This window comes from Cyprinus carpio, chromosome A12 (assembly GCF_018340385.1).
Source record: "Cyprinus carpio isolate SPL01 chromosome A12, ASM1834038v1, whole genome shotgun sequence".
In the NCBI taxonomy this organism is placed as follows: Eukaryota; Metazoa; Chordata; class Actinopteri; order Cypriniformes; family Cyprinidae; genus Cyprinus; species Cyprinus carpio.
Genome location: NC_056583.1, coordinates 5,921,518 through 5,943,481, shown reverse-complemented (window position 1 = coordinate 5,943,481; position 21,964 = coordinate 5,921,518). Strand labels below are relative to the sequence as shown.

General features: G+C 34.9%; 1 protein-coding gene across 7 annotated transcripts; it reads right to left on the bottom strand.

The window, feature by feature from the left end:
• Positions 1 to 397: 397 nt before the first annotated feature.
• On the bottom strand, positions 398 to 20,401 carry LOC122146963 (eukaryotic elongation factor 2 kinase-like). 7 transcript variants are annotated; one of them, XM_042767285.1, is made up of 20 exons: positions 20,269 to 20,401; positions 17,821 to 18,102; positions 17,134 to 17,430; positions 16,057 to 16,122; positions 14,897 to 14,997; positions 13,444 to 13,504; positions 13,307 to 13,344; positions 12,810 to 12,981; positions 12,558 to 12,707; positions 12,333 to 12,465; positions 11,810 to 11,937; positions 9,219 to 9,417; positions 7,739 to 7,794; positions 7,491 to 7,568; positions 7,034 to 7,090; positions 6,100 to 6,234; positions 2,494 to 2,682; positions 2,274 to 2,398; positions 2,023 to 2,201; positions 398 to 1,100 (listed from the first exon to the last, which is right to left on the bottom strand). In XM_042767285.1, the coding sequence occupies exons 2-20, from the start codon at positions 17,887 to 17,889 to the stop codon at positions 991 to 993; spliced, it is 2,343 nt and encodes a 780-aa protein (XP_042623219.1). In that variant the 5' UTR covers positions 17,890 to 18,102; positions 20,269 to 20,401; the 3' UTR covers positions 398 to 990. The 7 variants fall into 7 exon arrangements, with proteins under 7 accessions (XP_042623219.1, XP_042623218.1, XP_042623220.1 ...); XM_042767284.1 differs by lacking the exon at positions 20,269 to 20,401 and adding an exon at positions 18,255 to 18,455; XM_042767286.1 differs by lacking the exon at positions 20,269 to 20,401 and adding an exon at positions 18,255 to 18,450 and having other exon boundaries at positions 9,219 to 9,414.
• Positions 20,402 to 21,964: the final 1,563 nt, after the last annotated feature.

Genomic DNA, 21,964 nt, shown 5'->3' with positions numbered 1-21,964 from the left:
TAATATGTAAATAATGGTAACTATCTGAAATTAATTAATACTGATAAATACTGTAATAAAGGACAATAAATAAATACTACTATAACCATCTATTAAAAATAACACTATGTTGCATATTATGCTGGCATTATTCTAAAATAAACTCCAAAAAGGGTGATTAGAAACTTATGCAACCCCAACAGGGTTTATTTTACGATAATAACCAACTGTCTGTACATTATCATAATTTATATTTGATCGTACATTTAAATTACTTTTATTATTTGTTTATTTTGTGCTGTCAAGTGTAAAACTAGAGCCATCCTTGCCATGCATGAAATTCCATCTTATATAATTTATTGATCTTAGCATTTCTTAATGTGCAATGACATCTTGGTATGAATTGAAAGACAACAGGTCATATTTCTGGCTAAACAAGCATTATGATTTTATTGTTTGTTTGTAATCTTGCTCTCATTTGAAAAATAACCAGCAAAAACGATCACACTCACTTCTACACTCCTTGATTCTAGTGAATTCTGAAAGTTTTTTTGAATGACAGAAAACAGGTTAAAACACAGCAATAGCTATTAATATTCTTAGACATCAGATCTAACAATACTAGCAATTTTACAATTTTCCAGAAGTTCAATCAGGGATGCAATTTTTTAACAGTCACAACATGTTTATTAAAGAAACATCCAGTTGGAAACGAGAAAGAAATAACAGATAACGCACATATTCCCATGAAGCAACCTGAACAGGTTGCAGACACTGTGCAACTATTCTTAATTAAAAATGAATCAGGAGAATATGTGTATGTAGCTCCTCAGTATATCACTGAATCAGCGTATGCCCTTCTCATTCATTAGAAAACTGATCCAACATCAGCATTAGTTCTCTTAAGTCAAAGGGACCCAAGGAAAACATAAGGCATTGAAAACGGCATGTAAACTGGGACTGGGTGCAAAATAGGAACCATCTTCATGCTTTTTTTCCACACAAGCACTTTCATTCTTCCATCATAGCCCATGCTTCCTCTGCCTTCATGTAGTACTGATTGGCCAGTCTGCCCTTCATGGCCTCCATAGCTGCATCAGCCGCCTCAGTAAAAAGATCACCTACAAAATATAAAAGACATAATAAATCATTAAACATTTTTTTATACTAGTTACTTTACTAATTATTCTTGCTTTTGCAATGCTTGCTTTTGTCGTTAAATCTTCTGATTCAGTGGTTTCAAGGGATATTTGTCTTCACGAGTAAGAGAGAAGAGAATTTCAAGATTTTTAAAGTCACGGAATGATGTTGTGAAGCAGTGATTTTCCATAGCTTTTGCTTTGGTATATGAACACTTGTTGATTTGTACAGGGCAGACAAAGTCTAGATGAAACCCATGCATTAAAACATATGTAACTAAAATGATTCAGTAAGATTGTATTGCTGTAATAACTTCAAATGTTGAATCTGAGTTTCTCCAGAAGAACCACTGTGTTTTATAGCATGAGCAGCGGAGCATTAATGCACAGGCTTCCATGGGCTGAAGCCCAGGGGCTTACACTGGGGCGGGGCCTACTGGCTGCACGACAAACAATATTTTTTTTAAATAATAATTTTTAGATATGGGAGTTTACAACACTGACAAATGCATTCTGTAACTGAACTCACTTCTGTAAATTTCCAGGACTCATTAAACGCATTTTCACCCTGCTGTATGAATGGAACCGGATTGCAAAACTAGTTTTCTGTAACGTCATACACTGCAAGAGAGCCACTGTTTGCCGAATACAGGTTTGGTAACTTACAGACGTGGATATAATCTGTGTCATCTGAAGGTTTTTAGATCAAGTTACTGTCATCTACCGAATGCAGAAACAATGAAGAGAAGTTTCTAAAGTTATGTGCTTTGAATTCATTCATACATGTGCACTACTTGAAATGTCTATTTATTGACTAATAGCCTAGCGATATTTTCATTTGGGGTAGAGGGGCCCACAGGTCTCTGGTTATCTATAGGTCCCCTCGAGCATGTGATACACTCACCTGCTCTTTGGGGGTCTGCATCCAGGTTGTGCCCTCCCTCCTGGTACATCTCAGCCAATCGTGCCAACAGAAGGTAGCGCGGCTCATCCTGCATCCCATCAAACTCTCCCCCCTCGTCATAGTCCGTCATCTTAAGGGCAGAGTCATACCAGTACACAGCGTGTTTCCAGTCCACAGCCCTGCATTTTCAAAGTCCAAAATAAACACATGTTGGTCCAAAAAGACAAAAAATTGATCAATGCGTTTCTCACCTATCAGAAGGGAGGTTCAAACCCGTGTCCAATGCTCGTGCTACTAGAATCATACTAGGCCTGTCTCCTGCCTCAGCGGCCTGCAGCAGAAAGCAGAAACCCTTCTTGCTGTTTTCCACAGATGCCTGAGATAAAACAACAGAGAAATGACAGGGGAAGCATAAGCAGAGAAATAAAACAATGTTTCACCAACCACAAGATGATTAGGAAAAGAGCGCACCTCTAATTCGATCTCTGGTAGAATGTGATGTGGCAGCTGAAGATAACATTGGCCAAGGGCAACTATAGCCTCAAGCTCCCCGCACATGGCAGCTCTTTCCAAATGGTACACTGCAGATATCTGGTCCCATGGTGCATCCTTCTCACAGAAACGCCCGGCCTCGTGGTAGCGGACCATGGCTAGATGTACTAAAGGAATATTTCACCCGAAAATGAAATTGAATTCTGTCTTCATCTACATCCCCTTACGTCATTTAAAACCCATTCGACTTTTAATCATCTTCAAAACTCAAATGAAGGCATTTTTTATGAAACCTGAGGTTTCTGTCCCTCCACTGAAAGTCTGCGCAACCAAAACTTTGATGAGCCAAGAGAAAACGAATCCAAAAATTAAAAGCGCTTTAATCAAAGTCTTGTGACGATACAATCACTTTATATGCTGGACAATCATAAACAATGACGACACACATCAAATATGGAAAGCATGGAAGCTCAAATGTTTATTATTATAATAATGTGTGACAAGCACATTTGAATTTCATGTTCAATTCAGTGTTAAATTAAATCTGTTTATCATACACAGTGATCGTACCTCTTCAGAAAACTTTGAATAAACTGCTTGATTCATATGCATTAGCTTTCTGACACCTTTAAGATCTTTGTATCTAAAGGGGTGGTTTTCCAGACAGAGATTAAGCCTAATCCTAGAATAAAATGGCCCTTTAAACCAGATTAAGAGAAATCTGCTTTTTCTGTCATGGTTTTAAATCGTCTTAGACTTAGTCTAGTCTAGAGTTCAACAGGCCAGTTTGCTAGAGGAAGGCAAGAGCTACTTCAGGACTAATCTGAGGCTTAAATTAGTTCAGTTAAAACCCAGTTGCATAAACATAGACACTATTAAGACGGTGTCTTACAAACTAGTTAGACCAACTAACAGTTAGTCAAGGGGTAATCAGTTTTACATTTTGGACTCACATTTGACCAATCTACCATTTTTTGTAACTGACTTTAAAAAGTTATGACCAGTCTTGAAGAAAATAAATTAAATGACTAAATGACTTTTTAAATGGCTTTTTAAGACTAGTCTAAGCAGTTTATGCAACTTGCCTCATTGTGTTTCCAGTTTTATACATATTATAAAATTACAAAATGATTGGCACCCTTGGTAAATATGAATAAAGAAGCCTGTGATAAAATAAATCTGCACTGTTAATCAATCTCATTCTGAAATAAATGTTTTTTTCTAATACTCATTGGCCACAGTCAATGGCACCCTTTTATTCAATACTTTTTGGAACCTCCTTTTATCAAGATAATAGATATCAGATGCCTGATGAGGTCATGAACACATGACAAGAGATTAGATGCTACTCCTCCATACAGAATCTCTCTAGATCCTTCAGCTTTCCAAGTACATGTTGACACACTCTCTTTTCAGTTTTCTATACAGTTCAGGTCAGGGAACTTGGATGGCAATGGCAGAACCTTCATTTTGTGGCCCATGTTTGTGTTGATTTTGATGAGGGTTTTTTTTTTTTTTTAGATCATTGTCCTTATGGAATGAATATCCAAACAAGGCCCACAAGACCCCCATTTTTTTTATCTGTTTACATTTGCTCGAATCCATGATGCCATATATCTCATGAAGATGTCCATTACCTCCAGCAGAACAATATGCCCAACATAAAAGATACAACAGTATATTTCATTGTATACATGGGCCACCTTTTTATCCCTGTTTGCACCAAACCCATCTTGAGTGTTTGCTGCTAAAAAGCTCATTTTTTAAGTTACATCTGATCTTAGAACCCAGTCCCGATTGAAGATCCAGTAGTGTGTGACAAGTTATTTAAACTCGTGGTAATGTAGCTGCTGTTTGATTTCTTTTTTCTTTTTTTTTTCTTTTTTTGAGGTTTTCTGTCTCCAGAACTCAAATATTTATAATTCATGCTGCTAACCCTAGTGTACTAAAAATTTTAATTGTATTTGAATAGCAATACAGACCTTCAGAGATAATACTCATAATGATTTTCACAGCCTTCTTTGATCATATTTACTAAGGGTGCCAATAATTCTGAACATGACACTCTCTCTCTCTCTCTCTCTCTCTCTCTCTCTCTATATATATATATATATATATATAAAAAACATTTTAAAAAAAAAAAATGTGAAAAAAATAAAAAAAAAAATAATAATAATAAACTGACAACAACAACTGATTGCAAGAATTTATGCAAGAATTCATTACAAACGGATTTCCAGGCTTTCCTTTTCTTTTAATCCACAGCCGAGGTGTGCAGTTTATTTTGTTTGCTTTAAAATATGTGACCCTGGACCACAAAACCAGTCATAAGGGTATTGTAACGTTTGGTTTGTTATGAAAGGACAATATTTGGCTGAGATACAACTATTTGAAAATCTGGAATCTGAAAATGCAAAAAAAAAAAAAAAATATTGAGAAAATCGCCCTTAAATTTGTCCAAATGAAGTTCTTAGCAATGCATATTACTAATCAAAAATTAGGTTTTGATATATTTACAGTAGGAAATTTACAAAATATCTTCATAGAACATGATCTTTACTTAATCTCCTAATGATTTTTGGCATAAAAGAAAAATCTATAATTTTGATCCATATATACCCCAGAGACGTAAGACTGGTTTTGTGGTCCAGGGTCACATATATTTCCTCTTGTTCAGTAAAGTTTTTTTTTTTTTTTTTTTTTTTTTTTTTTTTAATGGGTTGCAGTCCTTTTTCTGCTGACATTGTTTTTCTTGGATTTGCTTCTCAGTTCCATACAATTTGAAGCTTTTCTTGGTTCATTCCATGTTTAATTGGCAACCTCTCACACTCATACACATAAAAACACACTCTTTTAAAAAAATAAAATAAATAATTATATTATAACAACACATTCCACATTTAAAAAAAATCCACACAAAATATGTTTCAGAAAAAAACCTTTAAAAAAGACATGATTATCTATTCTAGATTAAGGCCTACTCTTGTCTTAATTAAAATCCTGTCCGGGAAACCACCCCCACAAAGTTGACTGGAGGGACAGTAACCGCTCTGATTTAAAATATCTTAATTTCTGTTTCGAAGATATCTTATAAAATGACGTGAGTGTGAGTAAACAATCACAACATTACATTTGTGATTGACATAACCAAGTAATAATGTAGTAGTAGTAGTATAATTTTATTTAATGCATCTGGGACTATTTTCATGGCAAAAACTCAATTACAAAAATGCAAATATCACATAAATGCAATAAAAACCAAGCAAACAAACAAACACAGCAAGTAATATTGTACAAGATTTTTTTAATTAACATATGATAAATATTCTAAAACCTTTTCAGGCAAAATCTTCCCAAATAAGACCTTAAGTACACTAAATTCATAAAAGAGCTTTCTACTTGCATTAAACAGTCAAAAAGAATATGTTTAATAGAAAGGGGGGTCTTGCAGAACATGCACAGAGTTGGGTCTTCACCTTCAAGCAAAAAATGGACGAGTCCCAAGGAATAATGTATGACAATATAAAGATATTTGTCAGTTAGTTTCACTAACAGGTTAATAAACACATGACACAATTTACTCACCTTGCCTAGGATGGATTTACAAATTTTCCTTTCGAGAAGCATAGTGTTAAGTCTCTCTACCTCCATTGCCACACAGGAGGGTCTGTGTATGTGGGAGCGAGATGTATGGTAAAAACTCCATTTTTCTTCTGTCAGCTGAGAGTTACAACAAAAAAAGTATGTTATTAAGCACCCAGAGTAATAACATTGACTTTTCCCATGTCCAAAATCCAACTATGTCTTGTGTCAATACTTTTATCTTTAGCTTATAACATTGGTCTATTGTGATATCAAATACAGTGCATAGCTGATCTGTGAATTATTCCTTTACTGTCAATGAAAACAGACTGTCATTTGACAATTTTACTTTCTTTTTTTTTAAATATGAAACGTTTCTATGACAAGTGGTAGAATTAACATCTGTGAGATTTGGAAAACCACAAAAATAAACACTTCAGATATTACTGCAAAAAAAAGCAATGCATGCAGGAAATCACATGCAGGGTTCCTACACATTTTGACTAAAGACTTCCGTGCCTTCTCTAGTCATTCATGATTTCTAGGATTTAAAAAAATAATAGTTTATAAAAAATTTCACTCATAAACAGCAATTGTTAGTCAATTACATACAATACATACAATTTTACATGCCATTTAAAATCAGAGTTTAAAATTTCCTGACATTAACAGGTTTTCCATGACCATGGGAACCCTGCATATGGGTTTACAGTATGGGAAAGGAGAGCTTGCCACCAGTAAGAGGATGAAAGTGAGATGAGATAAAGGTTAAAGTGAAAGAAGAATAAGGTTTAGAGGTTTAGATAACAGGTGGATCACAAAACGGCACCACTCTAAATTAATGATCTATGAAAAGAAAACAGATTAGGAATCAATGGGTGATGGGTGTCTCTATCATGATTAGATACAGGGAGTTTATCAATGGTTTCGTAGTTACCCGACGAACACTGTCTTCATCCGATTCTGAGAAATGTCTGTTGTAGAAGGGACGTCCCTAAATGATGATGTAAAAACCTACCGTCACACATCTCAGGAGCCCAAAAATGATTACTGCTGTATTTTAAGATGCATTTAAGTACAGCACACAACAAGCACACAAGTTTAAAATGCACTCTAATAGCTGGAAGAGTAACAAAGAAAACAAGCAAGAATAGCTTCTAATTCAATTTCTTGTTTAAATACAACAGTTGTACATTCTTAGTTTAGTTTAAAATGTTCTTTATTTGTTTGGTTTTAATGGCTCAATCATCAAAAACCCTCAATCATACAAACAATGTTGTGATTAATATAATATAGGCTAGTATAACATAATATAACATATAATGAAAATACACAACATTTTTTTAATATTTCATTTTAATAATTGCATTGTCTAGCCAGCTAATAATCTGTACCTGACTCTGATGCTCGACTGAGTCTCCTTCACTGCGTTTCTCACTGGGGTAACCACTGTCTCCTCCATTCTCTGAGTCCTGTGAATGCAAGGACAGTTCACAGTAGTAATCAGCTTTGCACTGCTGCTAAAATCAACTTTAAATCAAATCAGTTTCCACAAAAAGAAATATATATTTTATATATATATATATATATATATATATATATATATATATATATATATATATATAACAAATCATAAACTGACCTTGTGATCTGTGTTAGCTCGATGTGCCTCATTCATTTCATTCATAAATGACCAGCCTGTAAACACACATAGATCGAAAGACATAGTAGTTGGGAAATTAATAAAAATGAATGCACAGCAAAAAAAAAAAAAAAAAAAAAAAAAAAAAAACCTTACATATGGGAACAAACTTTACATTTCAGCTAGAATGTCCTGACTGCTGACAGATGTGAGAACGAATTTCACAAATAAAATATGTTGTGGTTGGTTTCTTTGTACACAATCCAATGCGTTTTAATTGAACAAAATATAGTACTACGAATCAGGTTGCTGTTGATATTAATTGCATCACTTTTTGCTTAATTGCTGTTGATATTAATTGCATCACTTTTGTTAATGCTGTTTCCAATCATAATATTAAATATTCAACATGAGTTTTAATATTTTTTAAACAAGTATATACTCCACTAAAGCCTTATATATGCAAGCTAGAATGTGTGTGCTTATAATACTAATCAAAACAATAAAAGGTTGGTGCACACTGGCCCAGGAGGGTCACCTAGCAACTTCAACACCAGCTAATTAATATTCATGAAGTAAGCCACAGATACCATCAGCAGTGCACCATACACTAGGGAGGAATAATTGAGCACTAGGGAAAACAAACCCTTGCTAACATACTTATTTCTATGGGGACATTTCTTATAAATGTGGCTATATTTAAGTCACACTGCTGCAGACAAGCATGTTTAGAGCAACCATTATTTTTACTGCAGTTTTCTGTTATCCATATTGGTATAAAAATATAAAAAGATGGTTGTGGACTTTTTCTTTGTAAGTGTCAAACAACACACTAAACTTTAAAGCATTTTGAAAGCATAGACAACATTTCTTTCTAAAAATAGCCAAACCCATTTAAAATGTATATTTGTTTTCCCATTGAAATGAACTGCTAATTTTAGTAACATCACAACCAGCCAGTCGTAGACCCACTTCAGTTCTCAGCCAGCTGACAACAAGTGGAGGCACTTCTTGTACTTTAAATATTTATATTTGAAAAAAGGGTTTCCAGATGGTTGTAACATCCTTACAGCTGACAAACTGTTATTGCAAAAGACCCTAAAAAAGATTAATTCATAGTTTTGTCTGTTGCCTTAAGTAGGGGGCAACTGTAACATACTGATATTATCACAGACAATATTTGAAGGAGAAGCTGTATTAATAACATTAACTAGACCTGTCTGAAAAATACTGCTTTATTCAGTAAAGAAAGCAATAAGTGTGATATCACTGTTGTCAAGTTGTACTACTTACTATAAATGTTATTTAAACCCACTTTTAAGCCTTTCAGGCTTTCTCTTTTCTCAAGTAGGTTGTGACTGTATGCTTGTAACCTACATAATAAATATCTGTCACTGACTTGGCTTGAAAGGGATTTGATATTACTCTGCTGAACCATTAAAGTGTATTCACACACAGTGCTGGGTTAGTACAGGATTACCCATGGGTGATCGGCCTGCAGAGATGCCCATACTAAGCGGAGAACAGGGAATCGAGTCTGTGTCACTGCTTTCATCAACTGAGAAGGTCTCAGAGAGCCGGGAGAGAAGAACAGGCATGTGGCCGAGAGAGGTCGTCCGGACCCTGGGCGAACCACACTGCTCTTCACATCCACGGAGGGCAGTCTTAGCTGACTGCTGCTGAGAAAAAAGAATTTATTAAGAAAACCTGCAGAAATGAATAAACAGTTGCAGCAACTTGTGAATGCAGGGCTAAGCCATTGCTATTTTATTCTGTTGGCCTGATCAGGTCAGCAATTCCAGTGATATTTTCACTTGCCACAGCAAAAAACAAAACAAAACATATATTTTAATTAACTATCAGAACCAAAACATAATATTTTAGAATATCTTTTATTTTTTTGGTTAAGCATAGAAAAATAGTACATCAATATATCAGCTATAGATGTGCTGCAGGACATGTTGGCCAAAACTCAGAAACGAGTTAGCATTTTAGCACTTCCAGTTCCAACGTCCTGAAGTCAAAAGGTTTTCTGAATGAGTTTTAGGGTAAATGGCTGAAATAAGATCTATGGTTGACACAAGCTGAAGATATTTTAATGTTTTATTCTAAAACATACAACACATCAGTAATAACCGCTTCTATTAAGTAAACACAATATTTTAGTTGTGGCAAATTGGGCCTACAGAGGTTGTCGGGGATATTAACGTCATCATGTCGAACAGGTAAACTCATCTACTTACTGGTCTATGTTTACAGGCTCATTGCATTTATATTTGTGCTCTTGTAAACTTTCAGGGAAAAGTCTTTAATAAAGAGTTGTCTGAAGCTTAAAGCGTTAGTTCACCCAAAAATGAAAATTAGGCCTGGGCATAAATTACTCACCCTCAAAACATCCTAGGTTAAATGACTACCTTCTTCCATAAAAAAAAACCAGTAGTACTACTAAAAAAAACTGACTTTGATCTTTCAATTAGAGACCTGCATGGGACGGATTTTTCCATCCCACTCCCAAAGAAATATATCTTATCTGGTCCCACTCCCGCCCACAACATTCATGTTTTGTCCTGCTACCACCCGCAAAAGCCCGCATAAAAATTATCTATATAGATTTTTTTCCGTACATCCAAAGAAATTTACATAAAATTGTTCTGTAACATCTCCTAAGCTCCACAACATCCCAGCATAAACACGCCTGATAAAACATTTGTTATTTAGGCTAAGCATCAACATTCACAAATCACTGTTATTTTTAACAGAAAAGCAAGCATGGGCTGCTGCTTACATGATTTGGCATGGCAGAATGCGAGCAGCGCTTCCTTTATTATCACTAAAAGCTGACATCTCAGTTAATCGCAATCTCATAAAGCTCTGTTATAACACAATAAATATAAGCACAATGAATCTTTCACAATGTCTACAACTTTGTGTGTTTAAATAAGAGGATTCATGAGCACACAATTTCAGTACTGCGGTGAGTAGATTCTAAGTTAATCACCTCTGATAGGCCATTGTGTTCCAGAAATCAACAGCTATGTCTGTGATTGGCTATAATGCGCAACCCTTTAAACACGTGTTATAAATAGAAACTATGCCTAGCTTGCGCATGTCAATTATTTAATGTTAATATTAGTTGTTCTTTTTGCTTTTGTGCAACAGATAAATAACAATTTATATATTTTAGACACTTGTCCCGCGAATCATTTTATTCTCCTGCATCCCACACACACACACGAGTCTCTTCCCGCCCGCACTCGCCCATCAAGAGTTGTCCCGCGCCGCACCCTGTTGCGTTGGGTCCCACGGGAGTGCAGGTCTCTACTTTCAAGCTGTTTAATTCGACTCAGTGGGTGTTGCAGTGCTTTTTAGCCCAGAAGAAGTTAAATAAAAAGTGCCAATCCTTAATAAAAAGTTTCTCACATGGCTCCGGGGGGTGAACAAAGGCCTCCTGTAGCAAATCAATGCATTTTTGTAAGAAAAATAACCATATTTAAAACATAATAATTGATTTAATCTAGCTTGCGCTCACTGTTGTACACGGAAGCAGTTCCGGGCTGATGATGAATGAGGTCGGCTTTGCGCATATACACCTAGGATGCCTTGAGGGTGAGTAATTTATGGCCTAATTTTCATTTTTGGGTGAACTAACCCTTTAATGGTGGTGACACCGAAGTCATGCAACCAGGTCTATAGCCTGCGTTTAGCTTTTAACTTCTGACGACCGAATTTAGGCTTTAAAATTCATACAAGTTGTGTTTATTTGCAAAGATTATCCAGATGAACAAAACAAAGAATCAAACTTTTGTTTGTCACAAAGCTTCTTTTTTTAAATAATTCAAAAGCTGATGAAAAAATCCTATTGGGTTTTTCTCGAGGAAACCAGGGTGATGCTGACTTTCGGGTTGGCCAACAAAAATGCGTCATCTCTGCAGCACTCTATATAAATATAGCAATGTCCCTATTGAGCAGCTCCATCAACTGGCCCAAATCTCTCACTCTAGCCTCAGGCCATCCTACCCTCTTGCCATGGTTATGCTTACATAAGGATCTTCTTTATTTTCCAATACAAACCAGCAATTTGTTGGTGCAGTCCAACTGTGCCATTTCAGAAGGGGACAGGTCAAAGCGAGTTAGGCCCATACTCCTACAGATCTTATTACACAGGTGAGAGTGGAAGAAAAGAGCCATGCCACGCACACCTGAAACACAAACACATAGACAATCACTACAAATGTTTCTCATGCTTTCTTTACTTTCTCCATTTTTTTCCCATATAATGGACTTCAATGGTGGCCAACAGGCTGAAGGTTTAAATTGCAGCTTCAAAGGGCTCTGTATGATCCCAGCCGAGCAATTTTGACCTTCAACCCATTGGCCACCATTGAAGACCATTATATAGCGAAAAATCCTGGAATGTTTTCTCAAAAACCTTCATTTCTTTGCTACTGAAGACAGAAAGACATGAACATCTTGGACGACATGGGTTTGAGTAAATTTTCAGGAATTTTTTATTCTAGAAGTGAACTACTCCTTTAAGACAAATCAAATATGAAGTTTCTAAGTAGAAACAAAAATGCAGGATGTTGATAAATACCTAGGTTGCCATCTCCAAAGTCAGTTCCCTTCTCAGTGTGGATCTGAGGGTCTGTGTAAAGGTCCCCAACACCCTGAATGTCCACCACTATCAGCTGGTGTCCAGAGCGCTCAAATGTGAAATGACTGAATGCCTGAAACCACAAATACATAATTGCCAATAAATAACCACACATCATTTCCCAGGGACAAAGTATACAGCTATGTTAGATTTTTGCCAATATACCTGAGGTGTAAGCCGTATGTTATCGTCCCTCACAAAACCAGAGTTAGAGTTGTACTTTGTGTACTTTCCCTCTATGTAGTGTTCCAGGTGAAACAAAGGGCTCCCAGGGCGACTAGTCATTTCCACAATGCACATCTGCATGATGTCAACCTAATAATGATGGGATATGTTAAAGAAGTACAAAATTCATATATGATATTATTGTTTGAGTGGTTAACCCTGGTTTACAAACTACGTCCACCAAATAAGTACCTGTTTGGGAGGCCTGTGGCGATTGAACTCCTCGCCCCATAATTTAGCCTCCATTTGTAACCTCACATCCTCAAAGTAAACCTCTCTGTCCACGGTCTCCATGTATCTCTTAGCCACATAGTTTGAGGCTGATTTCCAGTTGCTGCTGTGGGAAAAGTTCGACAACTTCTTCCTGTGAATGAAAGAGAAAAGAAAACTACAGGTCAACAAATAACTAAAAATAGCCATTCAAATTATCACTTGAAAAATGGAAGATATACCAATAAGAAAAGGACATACTAAAACTAACAGGGATGTATATTTTATAAAGCATAACAAATATGTTTATTACAATGTTACTTTTGTTACAATTGTTTTTTTTACTTAAAACCAATGCTCATTAATAAACAGTCATATTTACCTAGTCTAGGGTATATATATATATATATATATATATATATATATATATATATATATATATATATATATATATATATGATTATATTTGCTTGACTTACGCTCTATAACATTCCCTCATGGCTCCTTTTCCAAACACCTGTGAAAGAACAGAATTTAATTAATTAACAAAACATAAATAATCAGTACCAACACATTTACTTTCACAGAAAACAAGTGTATTATAGTGCCAAAATACCTGAGAGGAAACCTTGATATATATGTCGTCTTTTGCCCATTCACCAGTAACTGCATTGTATCTAAAGAGCAAGAACACATTTACACTTTAAATATAGCTTTCTATTCCCTTTCATTCTCAAGAAGTAGTTCTCAAACTTTTTCCACAGCAGCAACTGGAAATCAGCCTCAAACTATGTGGCTACATGGAGATGTAAACGTAACAATTGTAAACGCATTTTACCCTAAAATATGTATCTTTTACATTAAGAAGAAAAAAATACACAAAAGTGATTATTCGTCTTCATTGGAACAGTTAATGAAAGAATTAAGAGCAAATACTGCACAATGGGCACAGTCCTAAAAGCAAACTCCCAATATTTACACAAGTAAGTGCTGCTTTTTTTCCCCGTTGCCTAGAATACTGTGTACCATGTAGACCAACCCATCAGACGCAGTAGTTTAATGACACACAGCCATTGGCTGGAAGTCAAGGGATATTTTAGAGGTGTGAAGTTACAAATGTTTAAAAATAGAGTCTTGAAACTGGGAGCAGACCCCTTGTGTTTGTATCCATCTGACGTTATCTTACAGTGCCTCTTTAACATGCGACTACACGTTCTGAAATCATATGAGATTGAGACTGATGAGTTGCGTCAGGTGTCTGTGATGTGGCATAGTGGTAAAAACTCAGGACTGGTAACAGAAAGAAACTAAAGTTCAGTGATGATAGGGCACAAGGATCAATCTAATGTTCAGTGTTGAGGACTCTAATTAAAAACAGCGATGCTACAAATTTGAAATTTTTCAGTAACATGAGAGCAGCTTCAAAAAAGCAGTTTCTGTCATTGTCACTGAAATTGTTCATTTATTCAAAACACTAATTTTTATATTTCATATATTTTTGCTGAGGTAGTTGTTAATTTAATTAGATAATTGATCAAAAAATGAAATTCTGTCATCACTTACTCACCCTCATGTTGCTCTAATCCAAACCCATAAGACTTTTGTTCATCTTTGAAACACGAATGAAGATATTTTTGGTAAACAGAATCTCAAAAGTGCTTGCTTGATGTGGGAGAATCAATAAGGTTTGTTCTTGCGTATCAAGCAAGTACAGTTGACCTTCTGTTTACCTTATTTGAGGCTTCTTGTATGTGCATTGATCAAAATTTAGATGTGAATATATGTCTACATTTAATCTGTTCATCACATAAAGTGTGTCTCTGCATTAAACCACTCGATTCAAGTCAAAGTTTTGGTTGGATGGAGAGAAATATTTAATTGTGTTTTGGAGAAAAACGAAAGTCTTTCAGGTCTTTTCCCAAAGATTAGCAGGACCTAACTTGTAGCTTGGCTTTCTAAAGATTCAGATTAGCTTCTCTAACACTGCTTGTGTGTTGCCTCCTGCTGGATTCAAACCTCCACTCCATGAACAGTAGGTCAACACTTCAAAAGGCCCCATATTTACTCACCTGTATCGAGTGCAGCGCTCTGTCTCGATTTCCTCCAGATGGAACTCAGCCCAGGGATCTGGCATGGCTTTGGCTTTCTCAATAGCATGCTTCCAAGTTGCCTGATCAAGAAAAAATTAAGTTGTTTGAAAAACTTCCACATCCTCCTGTATGGGTTGAAAAACTGAAGATGGTAGAGATCCACGTTATATTTTACGGCTGTGTGCAAGCACAAAACAATGGTTGGGAAAAGAAGGAAGGTACTGGAGGAAAAGAGGAACGCTACAATAATGGTCATGCAGGAATAAAAGGACAAAGAAAAGTTTGAATCAATGCTGAAAGTGTTTTGGTCATTTCCTGAACTTTGTGCTTTGCAAATTCTGAATAACAGCTGTAACAGATCTCGTTTACTGTATTATCATAAAGTGACATGACGTACAGCCAAGTATATGATGGCCACGACTTCCCCTTCCCCTACTATAATACAGTAATAAAAGTCTCATCATGATCCAAGTGTCAACAGTGAAATAAACCTGACGTGCAGCAGATACGATATCTCAAAATAACCAGTAAACATAGATTCTGTGGCAAAGTACATTTAGCAAATTATTTATTTCCTTTTGAAAGGTCACAGAGAGACATTGAGCACAAATATAGGTCAGACACCAGGAAAACGTTGGCTCCTCTTTACAGGGAACCCCTAAAGTGTGGAAACATTACCAATGTGTCATAAGACATAGCATGATATAGGTATTCATAAGCAACACAGTATCTGTGTTGATAGGTTTATAAACATGTTTTTTTTTTATTGAATAGAAAAGTATTTTACTATGCTAGGTTAAAAAGCACTAAAAAGTAGCATCTTTTCTGCTGTATAATATAAAAAGTTTACATTTAGATAACATGCATTTGGAAAATAGAAAGTAAACTGTACTCAACTTACAATATTAGCCATCATATCAACAATAACATATCAAATATTATTGTCTGTATCAGACACACTTTCTTTGCATCCCTAATAGATATTCTTCTTACAGCAAGCAAATGCAGAAGGAATGAAAGGGAAAAAAAATAAGGTGACAGGAGAAATATAGAAAGATCATGGATAAGATGGATTAATAAAATCTGGGAAAGAAACAGTAAAGGTGAAGGGTAGAAATCGAAACTTGTATTAAACATACCCGGCTTTTCTCAGTTAAAGAGCCAAACCTGACAGAGTGCCCATCCTGCTCGATTTCATTTTTGTTCTAAGGAATAGACAAACCCACTTGTTTAAGCACAAAAATATTAGTATAAATGCAACCTGATATATTTACAGTAAGATTTACTGTCCATGAGGTTAAGGAAGACACATCATGAGAGCTTGACAGAGTTCCATATATGGAAGTGAGTTTGTCACAGAGATAAAACACAGGAAAACAATTTTTACATACTGTACATTAGTTCACTGCTGCTTCTGGAAACAGCACAAAAAACTTTGTAGTTCTCTGTGGTACAGGCGATCTTTTTTACCATTACAGATACAGAGAGGTCATTGTCTAAGTGGACATGAACAAGCCAAGGACGTTCTTGGATTACTACCAAAATACGATTATGATATGGATAGTTCCAGTTCTGGATAATGATACAGCATTACAGTCATGCTAAAATACACAACTGTATTCATCTATGAAGTGAAATGCAGCTACTGCAATAGTATGATATAGCTATTGTAATAGTATGAAATCGTATGTGTGCATTGATTAATGTTTCAAAAACTAGTATTGTTGTCACATGTCTATATTAATAACGTAATTTAAAAATAAAAACAGCGGCTATACATTTCTATGTAATTTGTGTCAGAGGCATTCGCTGCTGTTACATTGTGGCATTCAGTTGCTGTATACTGCACCTTTTTGAAAAAAATGTTATGTAAGTACCATAAAGTTCTGATATTAGACAGGATAACATGCTGTGTACTACAGAAATAGTACAAATAGTGGTATGCTGGTCCAAAAATAGCCTTTGTTAACATGCTTAGGACTACATTTATCTAGGAAGACAGTGCTACTTAATGCATTTGCTCAATACAATAACATAATGAATGTCTGTGCCCTTAATATTTTATTATGTAGTAACAGTTTTATAAAAGCAATATGACACTCAAAGTCCAGCTGTATTGTGCATACATGACTATATTCTAAATTTTAGCACAACCAATTGTACCGTGTTGCTTACAGTAAAGTGTTACAACTGTAGATTAACTGGGAAAGACTCACCCTGTATGTGAACGAGTTTTTGGGCAATGAATTCGAAAACTGCTGGTTGCAAACAGCGTTCTTTGGGTAGTCAAAGAAGCCTTTGGTTGGGCTTATGGGGTCGTCGGTGATGGGGCAGATACGGAGGTCATCTTCATCATCATCATCATCGTCCTCATCATCTGCATTGGAATCTTGGAAAGTCACTCCACTCTTAGCACACCCACTCCTAGGTCCATCCGGAGGACTTTCCACCTCCTCCATACTAAACATGAGCTCCTCCTCAGCCATGATGTCCCACTGTGTTGTGTACCAGAACTGCAAACAAGCACATTAGACAAGCACAAGAGTCAAATACAGCTACATCAGCAGATTCGTTTCAAGAAAAAAAATAAGCTAACTCTTTTTTTTTTTTTTTAAATAAACTGAGAAACGAATGATCAAGTACAGCTTGATCAAATGCGAAGGCATTCGTTAATCTCAAAACGAGATAAACCTGTTCCTGTTCATGCATTCCATTGAGCTGTCAAATGGTTGTGCCAAATATACTTAAAACACCAGTTTGCAATGACAAAAGCATGACATTTTAATACATTCAAGTTACACCGTCAATCATTTTAAGTTTCAATTTAATGTAATTTGCATTAAATACTAATGGCAACAAAGCATAATAGAGGGCAAGAATAAGCAAAAGTGCATGTCACATACCTTGTTAGAATGAATAAAGCTGACAGATTGAAGACATAACGAAAACAGGAAACAGATAATATCACTCATCTCGAATCAACTTCACGCTCTTTCTAAAGAAGGAAGCCAAATCATCAATGAATCGCGCGTTTGAACGGAAGTTTCAGCTACGGCTGTGTCTCAAGCACACTGTACGGTGACAGCTTCACTGTGGCTCTGCAGAAATGTGCTCTACGTGTTCTGGACTGCGACTGTTGATTTCTCTCAGGACAACGTCAAAGCTGCATTTAGCCCTCTAGTGGGCTGTAACAAACACACATGCAGAGAAATATTAGGTATCTGAATATGTAAAGGAAACAAATATACAATAATTAAAATATACACAAAACAGATTTCCATTTAAAAAAAATTAAAGTAAAAAAAAGCCCTTCTGATATTCAAAGAGAGCCACGTACCACAGTCAAATCACATGGCCTTTTATGGGGAGCGCATGTTGTTATCGAGCTCAATGGAATTTTACGAATTCTACTAAGGCAAGGGCATAGTTCATGGATAATAATTTATTCGTGCTAACGTTTCCTGGACACACCGAGTAAATTAATATTTATAAGCCAAGCCTTCAAGCGGCCACATTCCGAAATCAAATCAAGTAGCCGCACTCGGAGCCGTTAAGTATGTTTTTCAACGGCTCTGTGCGCACTAGGGCCACGTCACGTCACGTAATTAATATTCATGAGGGGACCCTTCACCATAGTAGCATCGCGTGTTCGCGAGGACAGGGAGGGACTCCACACTGGTGAGGACTAGCTGCACGTAGCCACTGTGAAAAAGAACAGCTCCGCCCATTACACTCAAGAGTTGTACATACCGAGCGGATATTTTTGTGCTCCAGCCAGTGTCAACATCATCACATGTGAAGCCAGACCTGAGTAGATTACTAACCAATTGTGGTTCGATACTGATGCCAAATTACATGACAAAAATTGTAGTTAGTAACGTAATCCATAAACATTTTAGGTAATATAATCAGACTACTTTTAGATTACTTTTGATCTAACTCGTTTATCACATCGATTTAAATATGTCAATCTTGTACCATACTGATTTAAAAATACAAAGATTAAGAAAATATATTACATTGTAATTAACACCATGAAGCGCACTAAACATTACATTAATTCAAGATTTCCCAAACTGGGGTTCGCAAAGAAACTGCAGGGGTTCGTGAGTTTAATGAAAAGCTAAAAATTAATAAAATAATACAAAATTAAAATTAAAATAAATCGTTTAAAAATAACATCGATTAAACATACTTATATATATATATATATAAGTATGTTTAATCGATGTTATTTTTAAACGATTTATTTTAATTTTAATTTTGTATTATTTTATTAATTTTTAGCTTTTCATTAAACTCATATATAACTCATATATATATATATATATATATATATATATATATATATATATATATATATATATATATATATATATATAAATTTGTTTGCCTGAATGTAATTTTACTACTAATCAACGTCAGAGAACCACGAACAAGCAAATGTGATGCTTAATTTAAATATTTTATATTTAATAATATATTTAATATTTAATGATATAATAATAATTAATAATAAATTATTAAAATATTTATTTTAACATTTTTAAATCTCGACTTCAAGTAAATATATTAGGTGAAATAGGTTCAGATGACAAAAATGTTTGGGAATGCCTGCATTACATTTAAATGAGAAATAATGTGATTTTGTGCATTTTAATGTGTATTAAAACTAAGACAAAAGCCTTCCGAAGACATAGTAACACATGGTTATAACCTATAAAAAAAAATATAGAAAAAAAAAAGTTCATCAGTAGTTGATGCAATGTTGAAAGACTTTTTAAACCCGAAATGATTTTGTAAATCCATAGGTCAAATGCTGTGTAGCCACCTGACTAATGACTGGCCTTTGTGTGAATGTCCACAAAGCTGGAAGACTTTCTGATATAATTGGTAGGCTATCTTAGAAACATTAATCTATTTTAGAACATTTAAAAGATAAAAAATGGTATTATGGAGAATCAATAAATTATTAATAATTTATTGCTTCTGTGTAAATAATATGTAATAATGTAAACAATAACAAAAGTATCTGTAGTCTGATTACGAGTATTTTAAAATGTACTTTAATCTAATTTCAAGTACTTAATTTTTTTTGGACTCTGATTACGTAATCCAGATTACATGTAATCAGTTACCAAATTGTTCCACGAGGTTTCTAACAATTCGGCTTTATGACACTTGCAAAATTAACAAGTAAAAAAAAAAAAACTATTGAGCTGGGTTTGTTTCGAGCGAGTCGGTAGGCTAACTCATTTTTGGCGAATAACATTTGTAACTTTTTTTTTTATGAATCATTAAAGATTTGTGATATGTTACTAAAGCAACATACTAAAATTTGAAGCGTTCACCTGTCTTGCTCATTTTTATCAGTCCAATCTTTCAGATGTGAAGTCTCATGGTAGCGTGGCCGAGTGGTCTAAGGCGCTGCGCTCAAGCTGGGGAACAATAGTCCGTTAAAGGTGGGGAAGAAGGGAAGAAGAGAGGGAAGGAAGAAAAAGAGAAGGGGGAGAAGAGAAAGGAGAAACGAAGAAAAGAAAAGGTGAAATTCGATGTTTCAAAGACAGTTTTTCCTTAGCATGCGCGCAGTAATACAATTTTTCTGGTTTCTTCATGTGAGAAATTCGCGCATTTATATTACACTGTTTCCTATTGCAGGTGTTCACCAAGACCGGGGTTCGAATCCAGCTGAAGACAACATCTTATAATATTGTTAATTGCTTTAAGGTTAATTAAATGTACATATGTTTTACAAATGTACATATTTTTCCATGAAAATTACACCAATGGAAATGTGTTTTGTTATTATTAGTTATTTAGTACTTGTATTCATATTTATTCTGATTAAGCATGTTGTTATTTGTAATTATATTCATATTTATTCTGATTAAGCATGTTGTTATTTGTAATTATATTCATATTTATTCTGATTAAGCATGTTATTATTTGTAGTTGTATTATTTATTCTGATTAAGCATGTTGTTATTTGTAATTATATTCATATTTATTCTAATTAAGCATGTTGTTATTTGTAATTATATTCATATTTATTCTGATTAAGCATGTTGTTATTTGTAATTATATTCATATTTATTATGATTAAGCATGTTATTATTTGTAGTTGTATTGTTATTTATTCTGATTAAGCATTTTTTTAGTTCAAGACACTTTCAAATCTGTCCTTTCTAATGAAAAAAAGATGCAAAATAGTAATTAATATGCTGAAAAATGTCTGTGACAAATGACAATATGCAAATTATGTTTTTATAGACATACGTTCTATTGTTGCAGTGTACTGATGAAACTGTTATATTAAAGTACAAATAAAAAAAAGCAATCATTTGCCAGTTTTTATTTTTATTTTTATTTTTTTACACAATTATGCCAACAGAACAGTAATGAATATTAAACCAATTCAATTTTAAATAAGTTTTCAAACAACATTAAATAAAAAAGGGAAATAAAATGAAAATGAATGTAGAAATCAAAAAGAAATAATTTCTAAATTTGTTTTTTTTTATTTTACAATTATGCTAACAGAACAGTAATGATATTAAATTAAATAAGTTTTCAAACAATAAATTATAAAAGGTAAATAAAACAGTAAATAAAGTTTTCAAAAAAAAATGTCATTCTTTCGTGCACCTTCGGCATGGTTCGGCAACTTGATTGACACCCTGACTAGAAGCGCTGACCCCTCCACCTAGCGGTGAAACGCGGAAACGTGCCGTCGACATCCCCCTGTTCTCTGATTGGTCAAATGTCACGAATGTTAAGAGAATGTTATGAATTGCGCTTTTTGATTGGCTGAAAATGTTATAGCGCTTCGACGCGATTGGTCCAAATGTCAAAGCGCTTCGATGCGATTGGCTGTGCAGTTCGACATTGCTTGACATTTCTGAAATATTGTCAGACTATCCGTCGTCAGCTAGCTCTAGGCTCCAGTCATTTCGATGGCGTGGGTTCGAATCCCACCGCTGCCATTATATTTTCTACTGTACTCCATATAATAATTTGCATATAATTAAGCATACAGACGTAGCTATA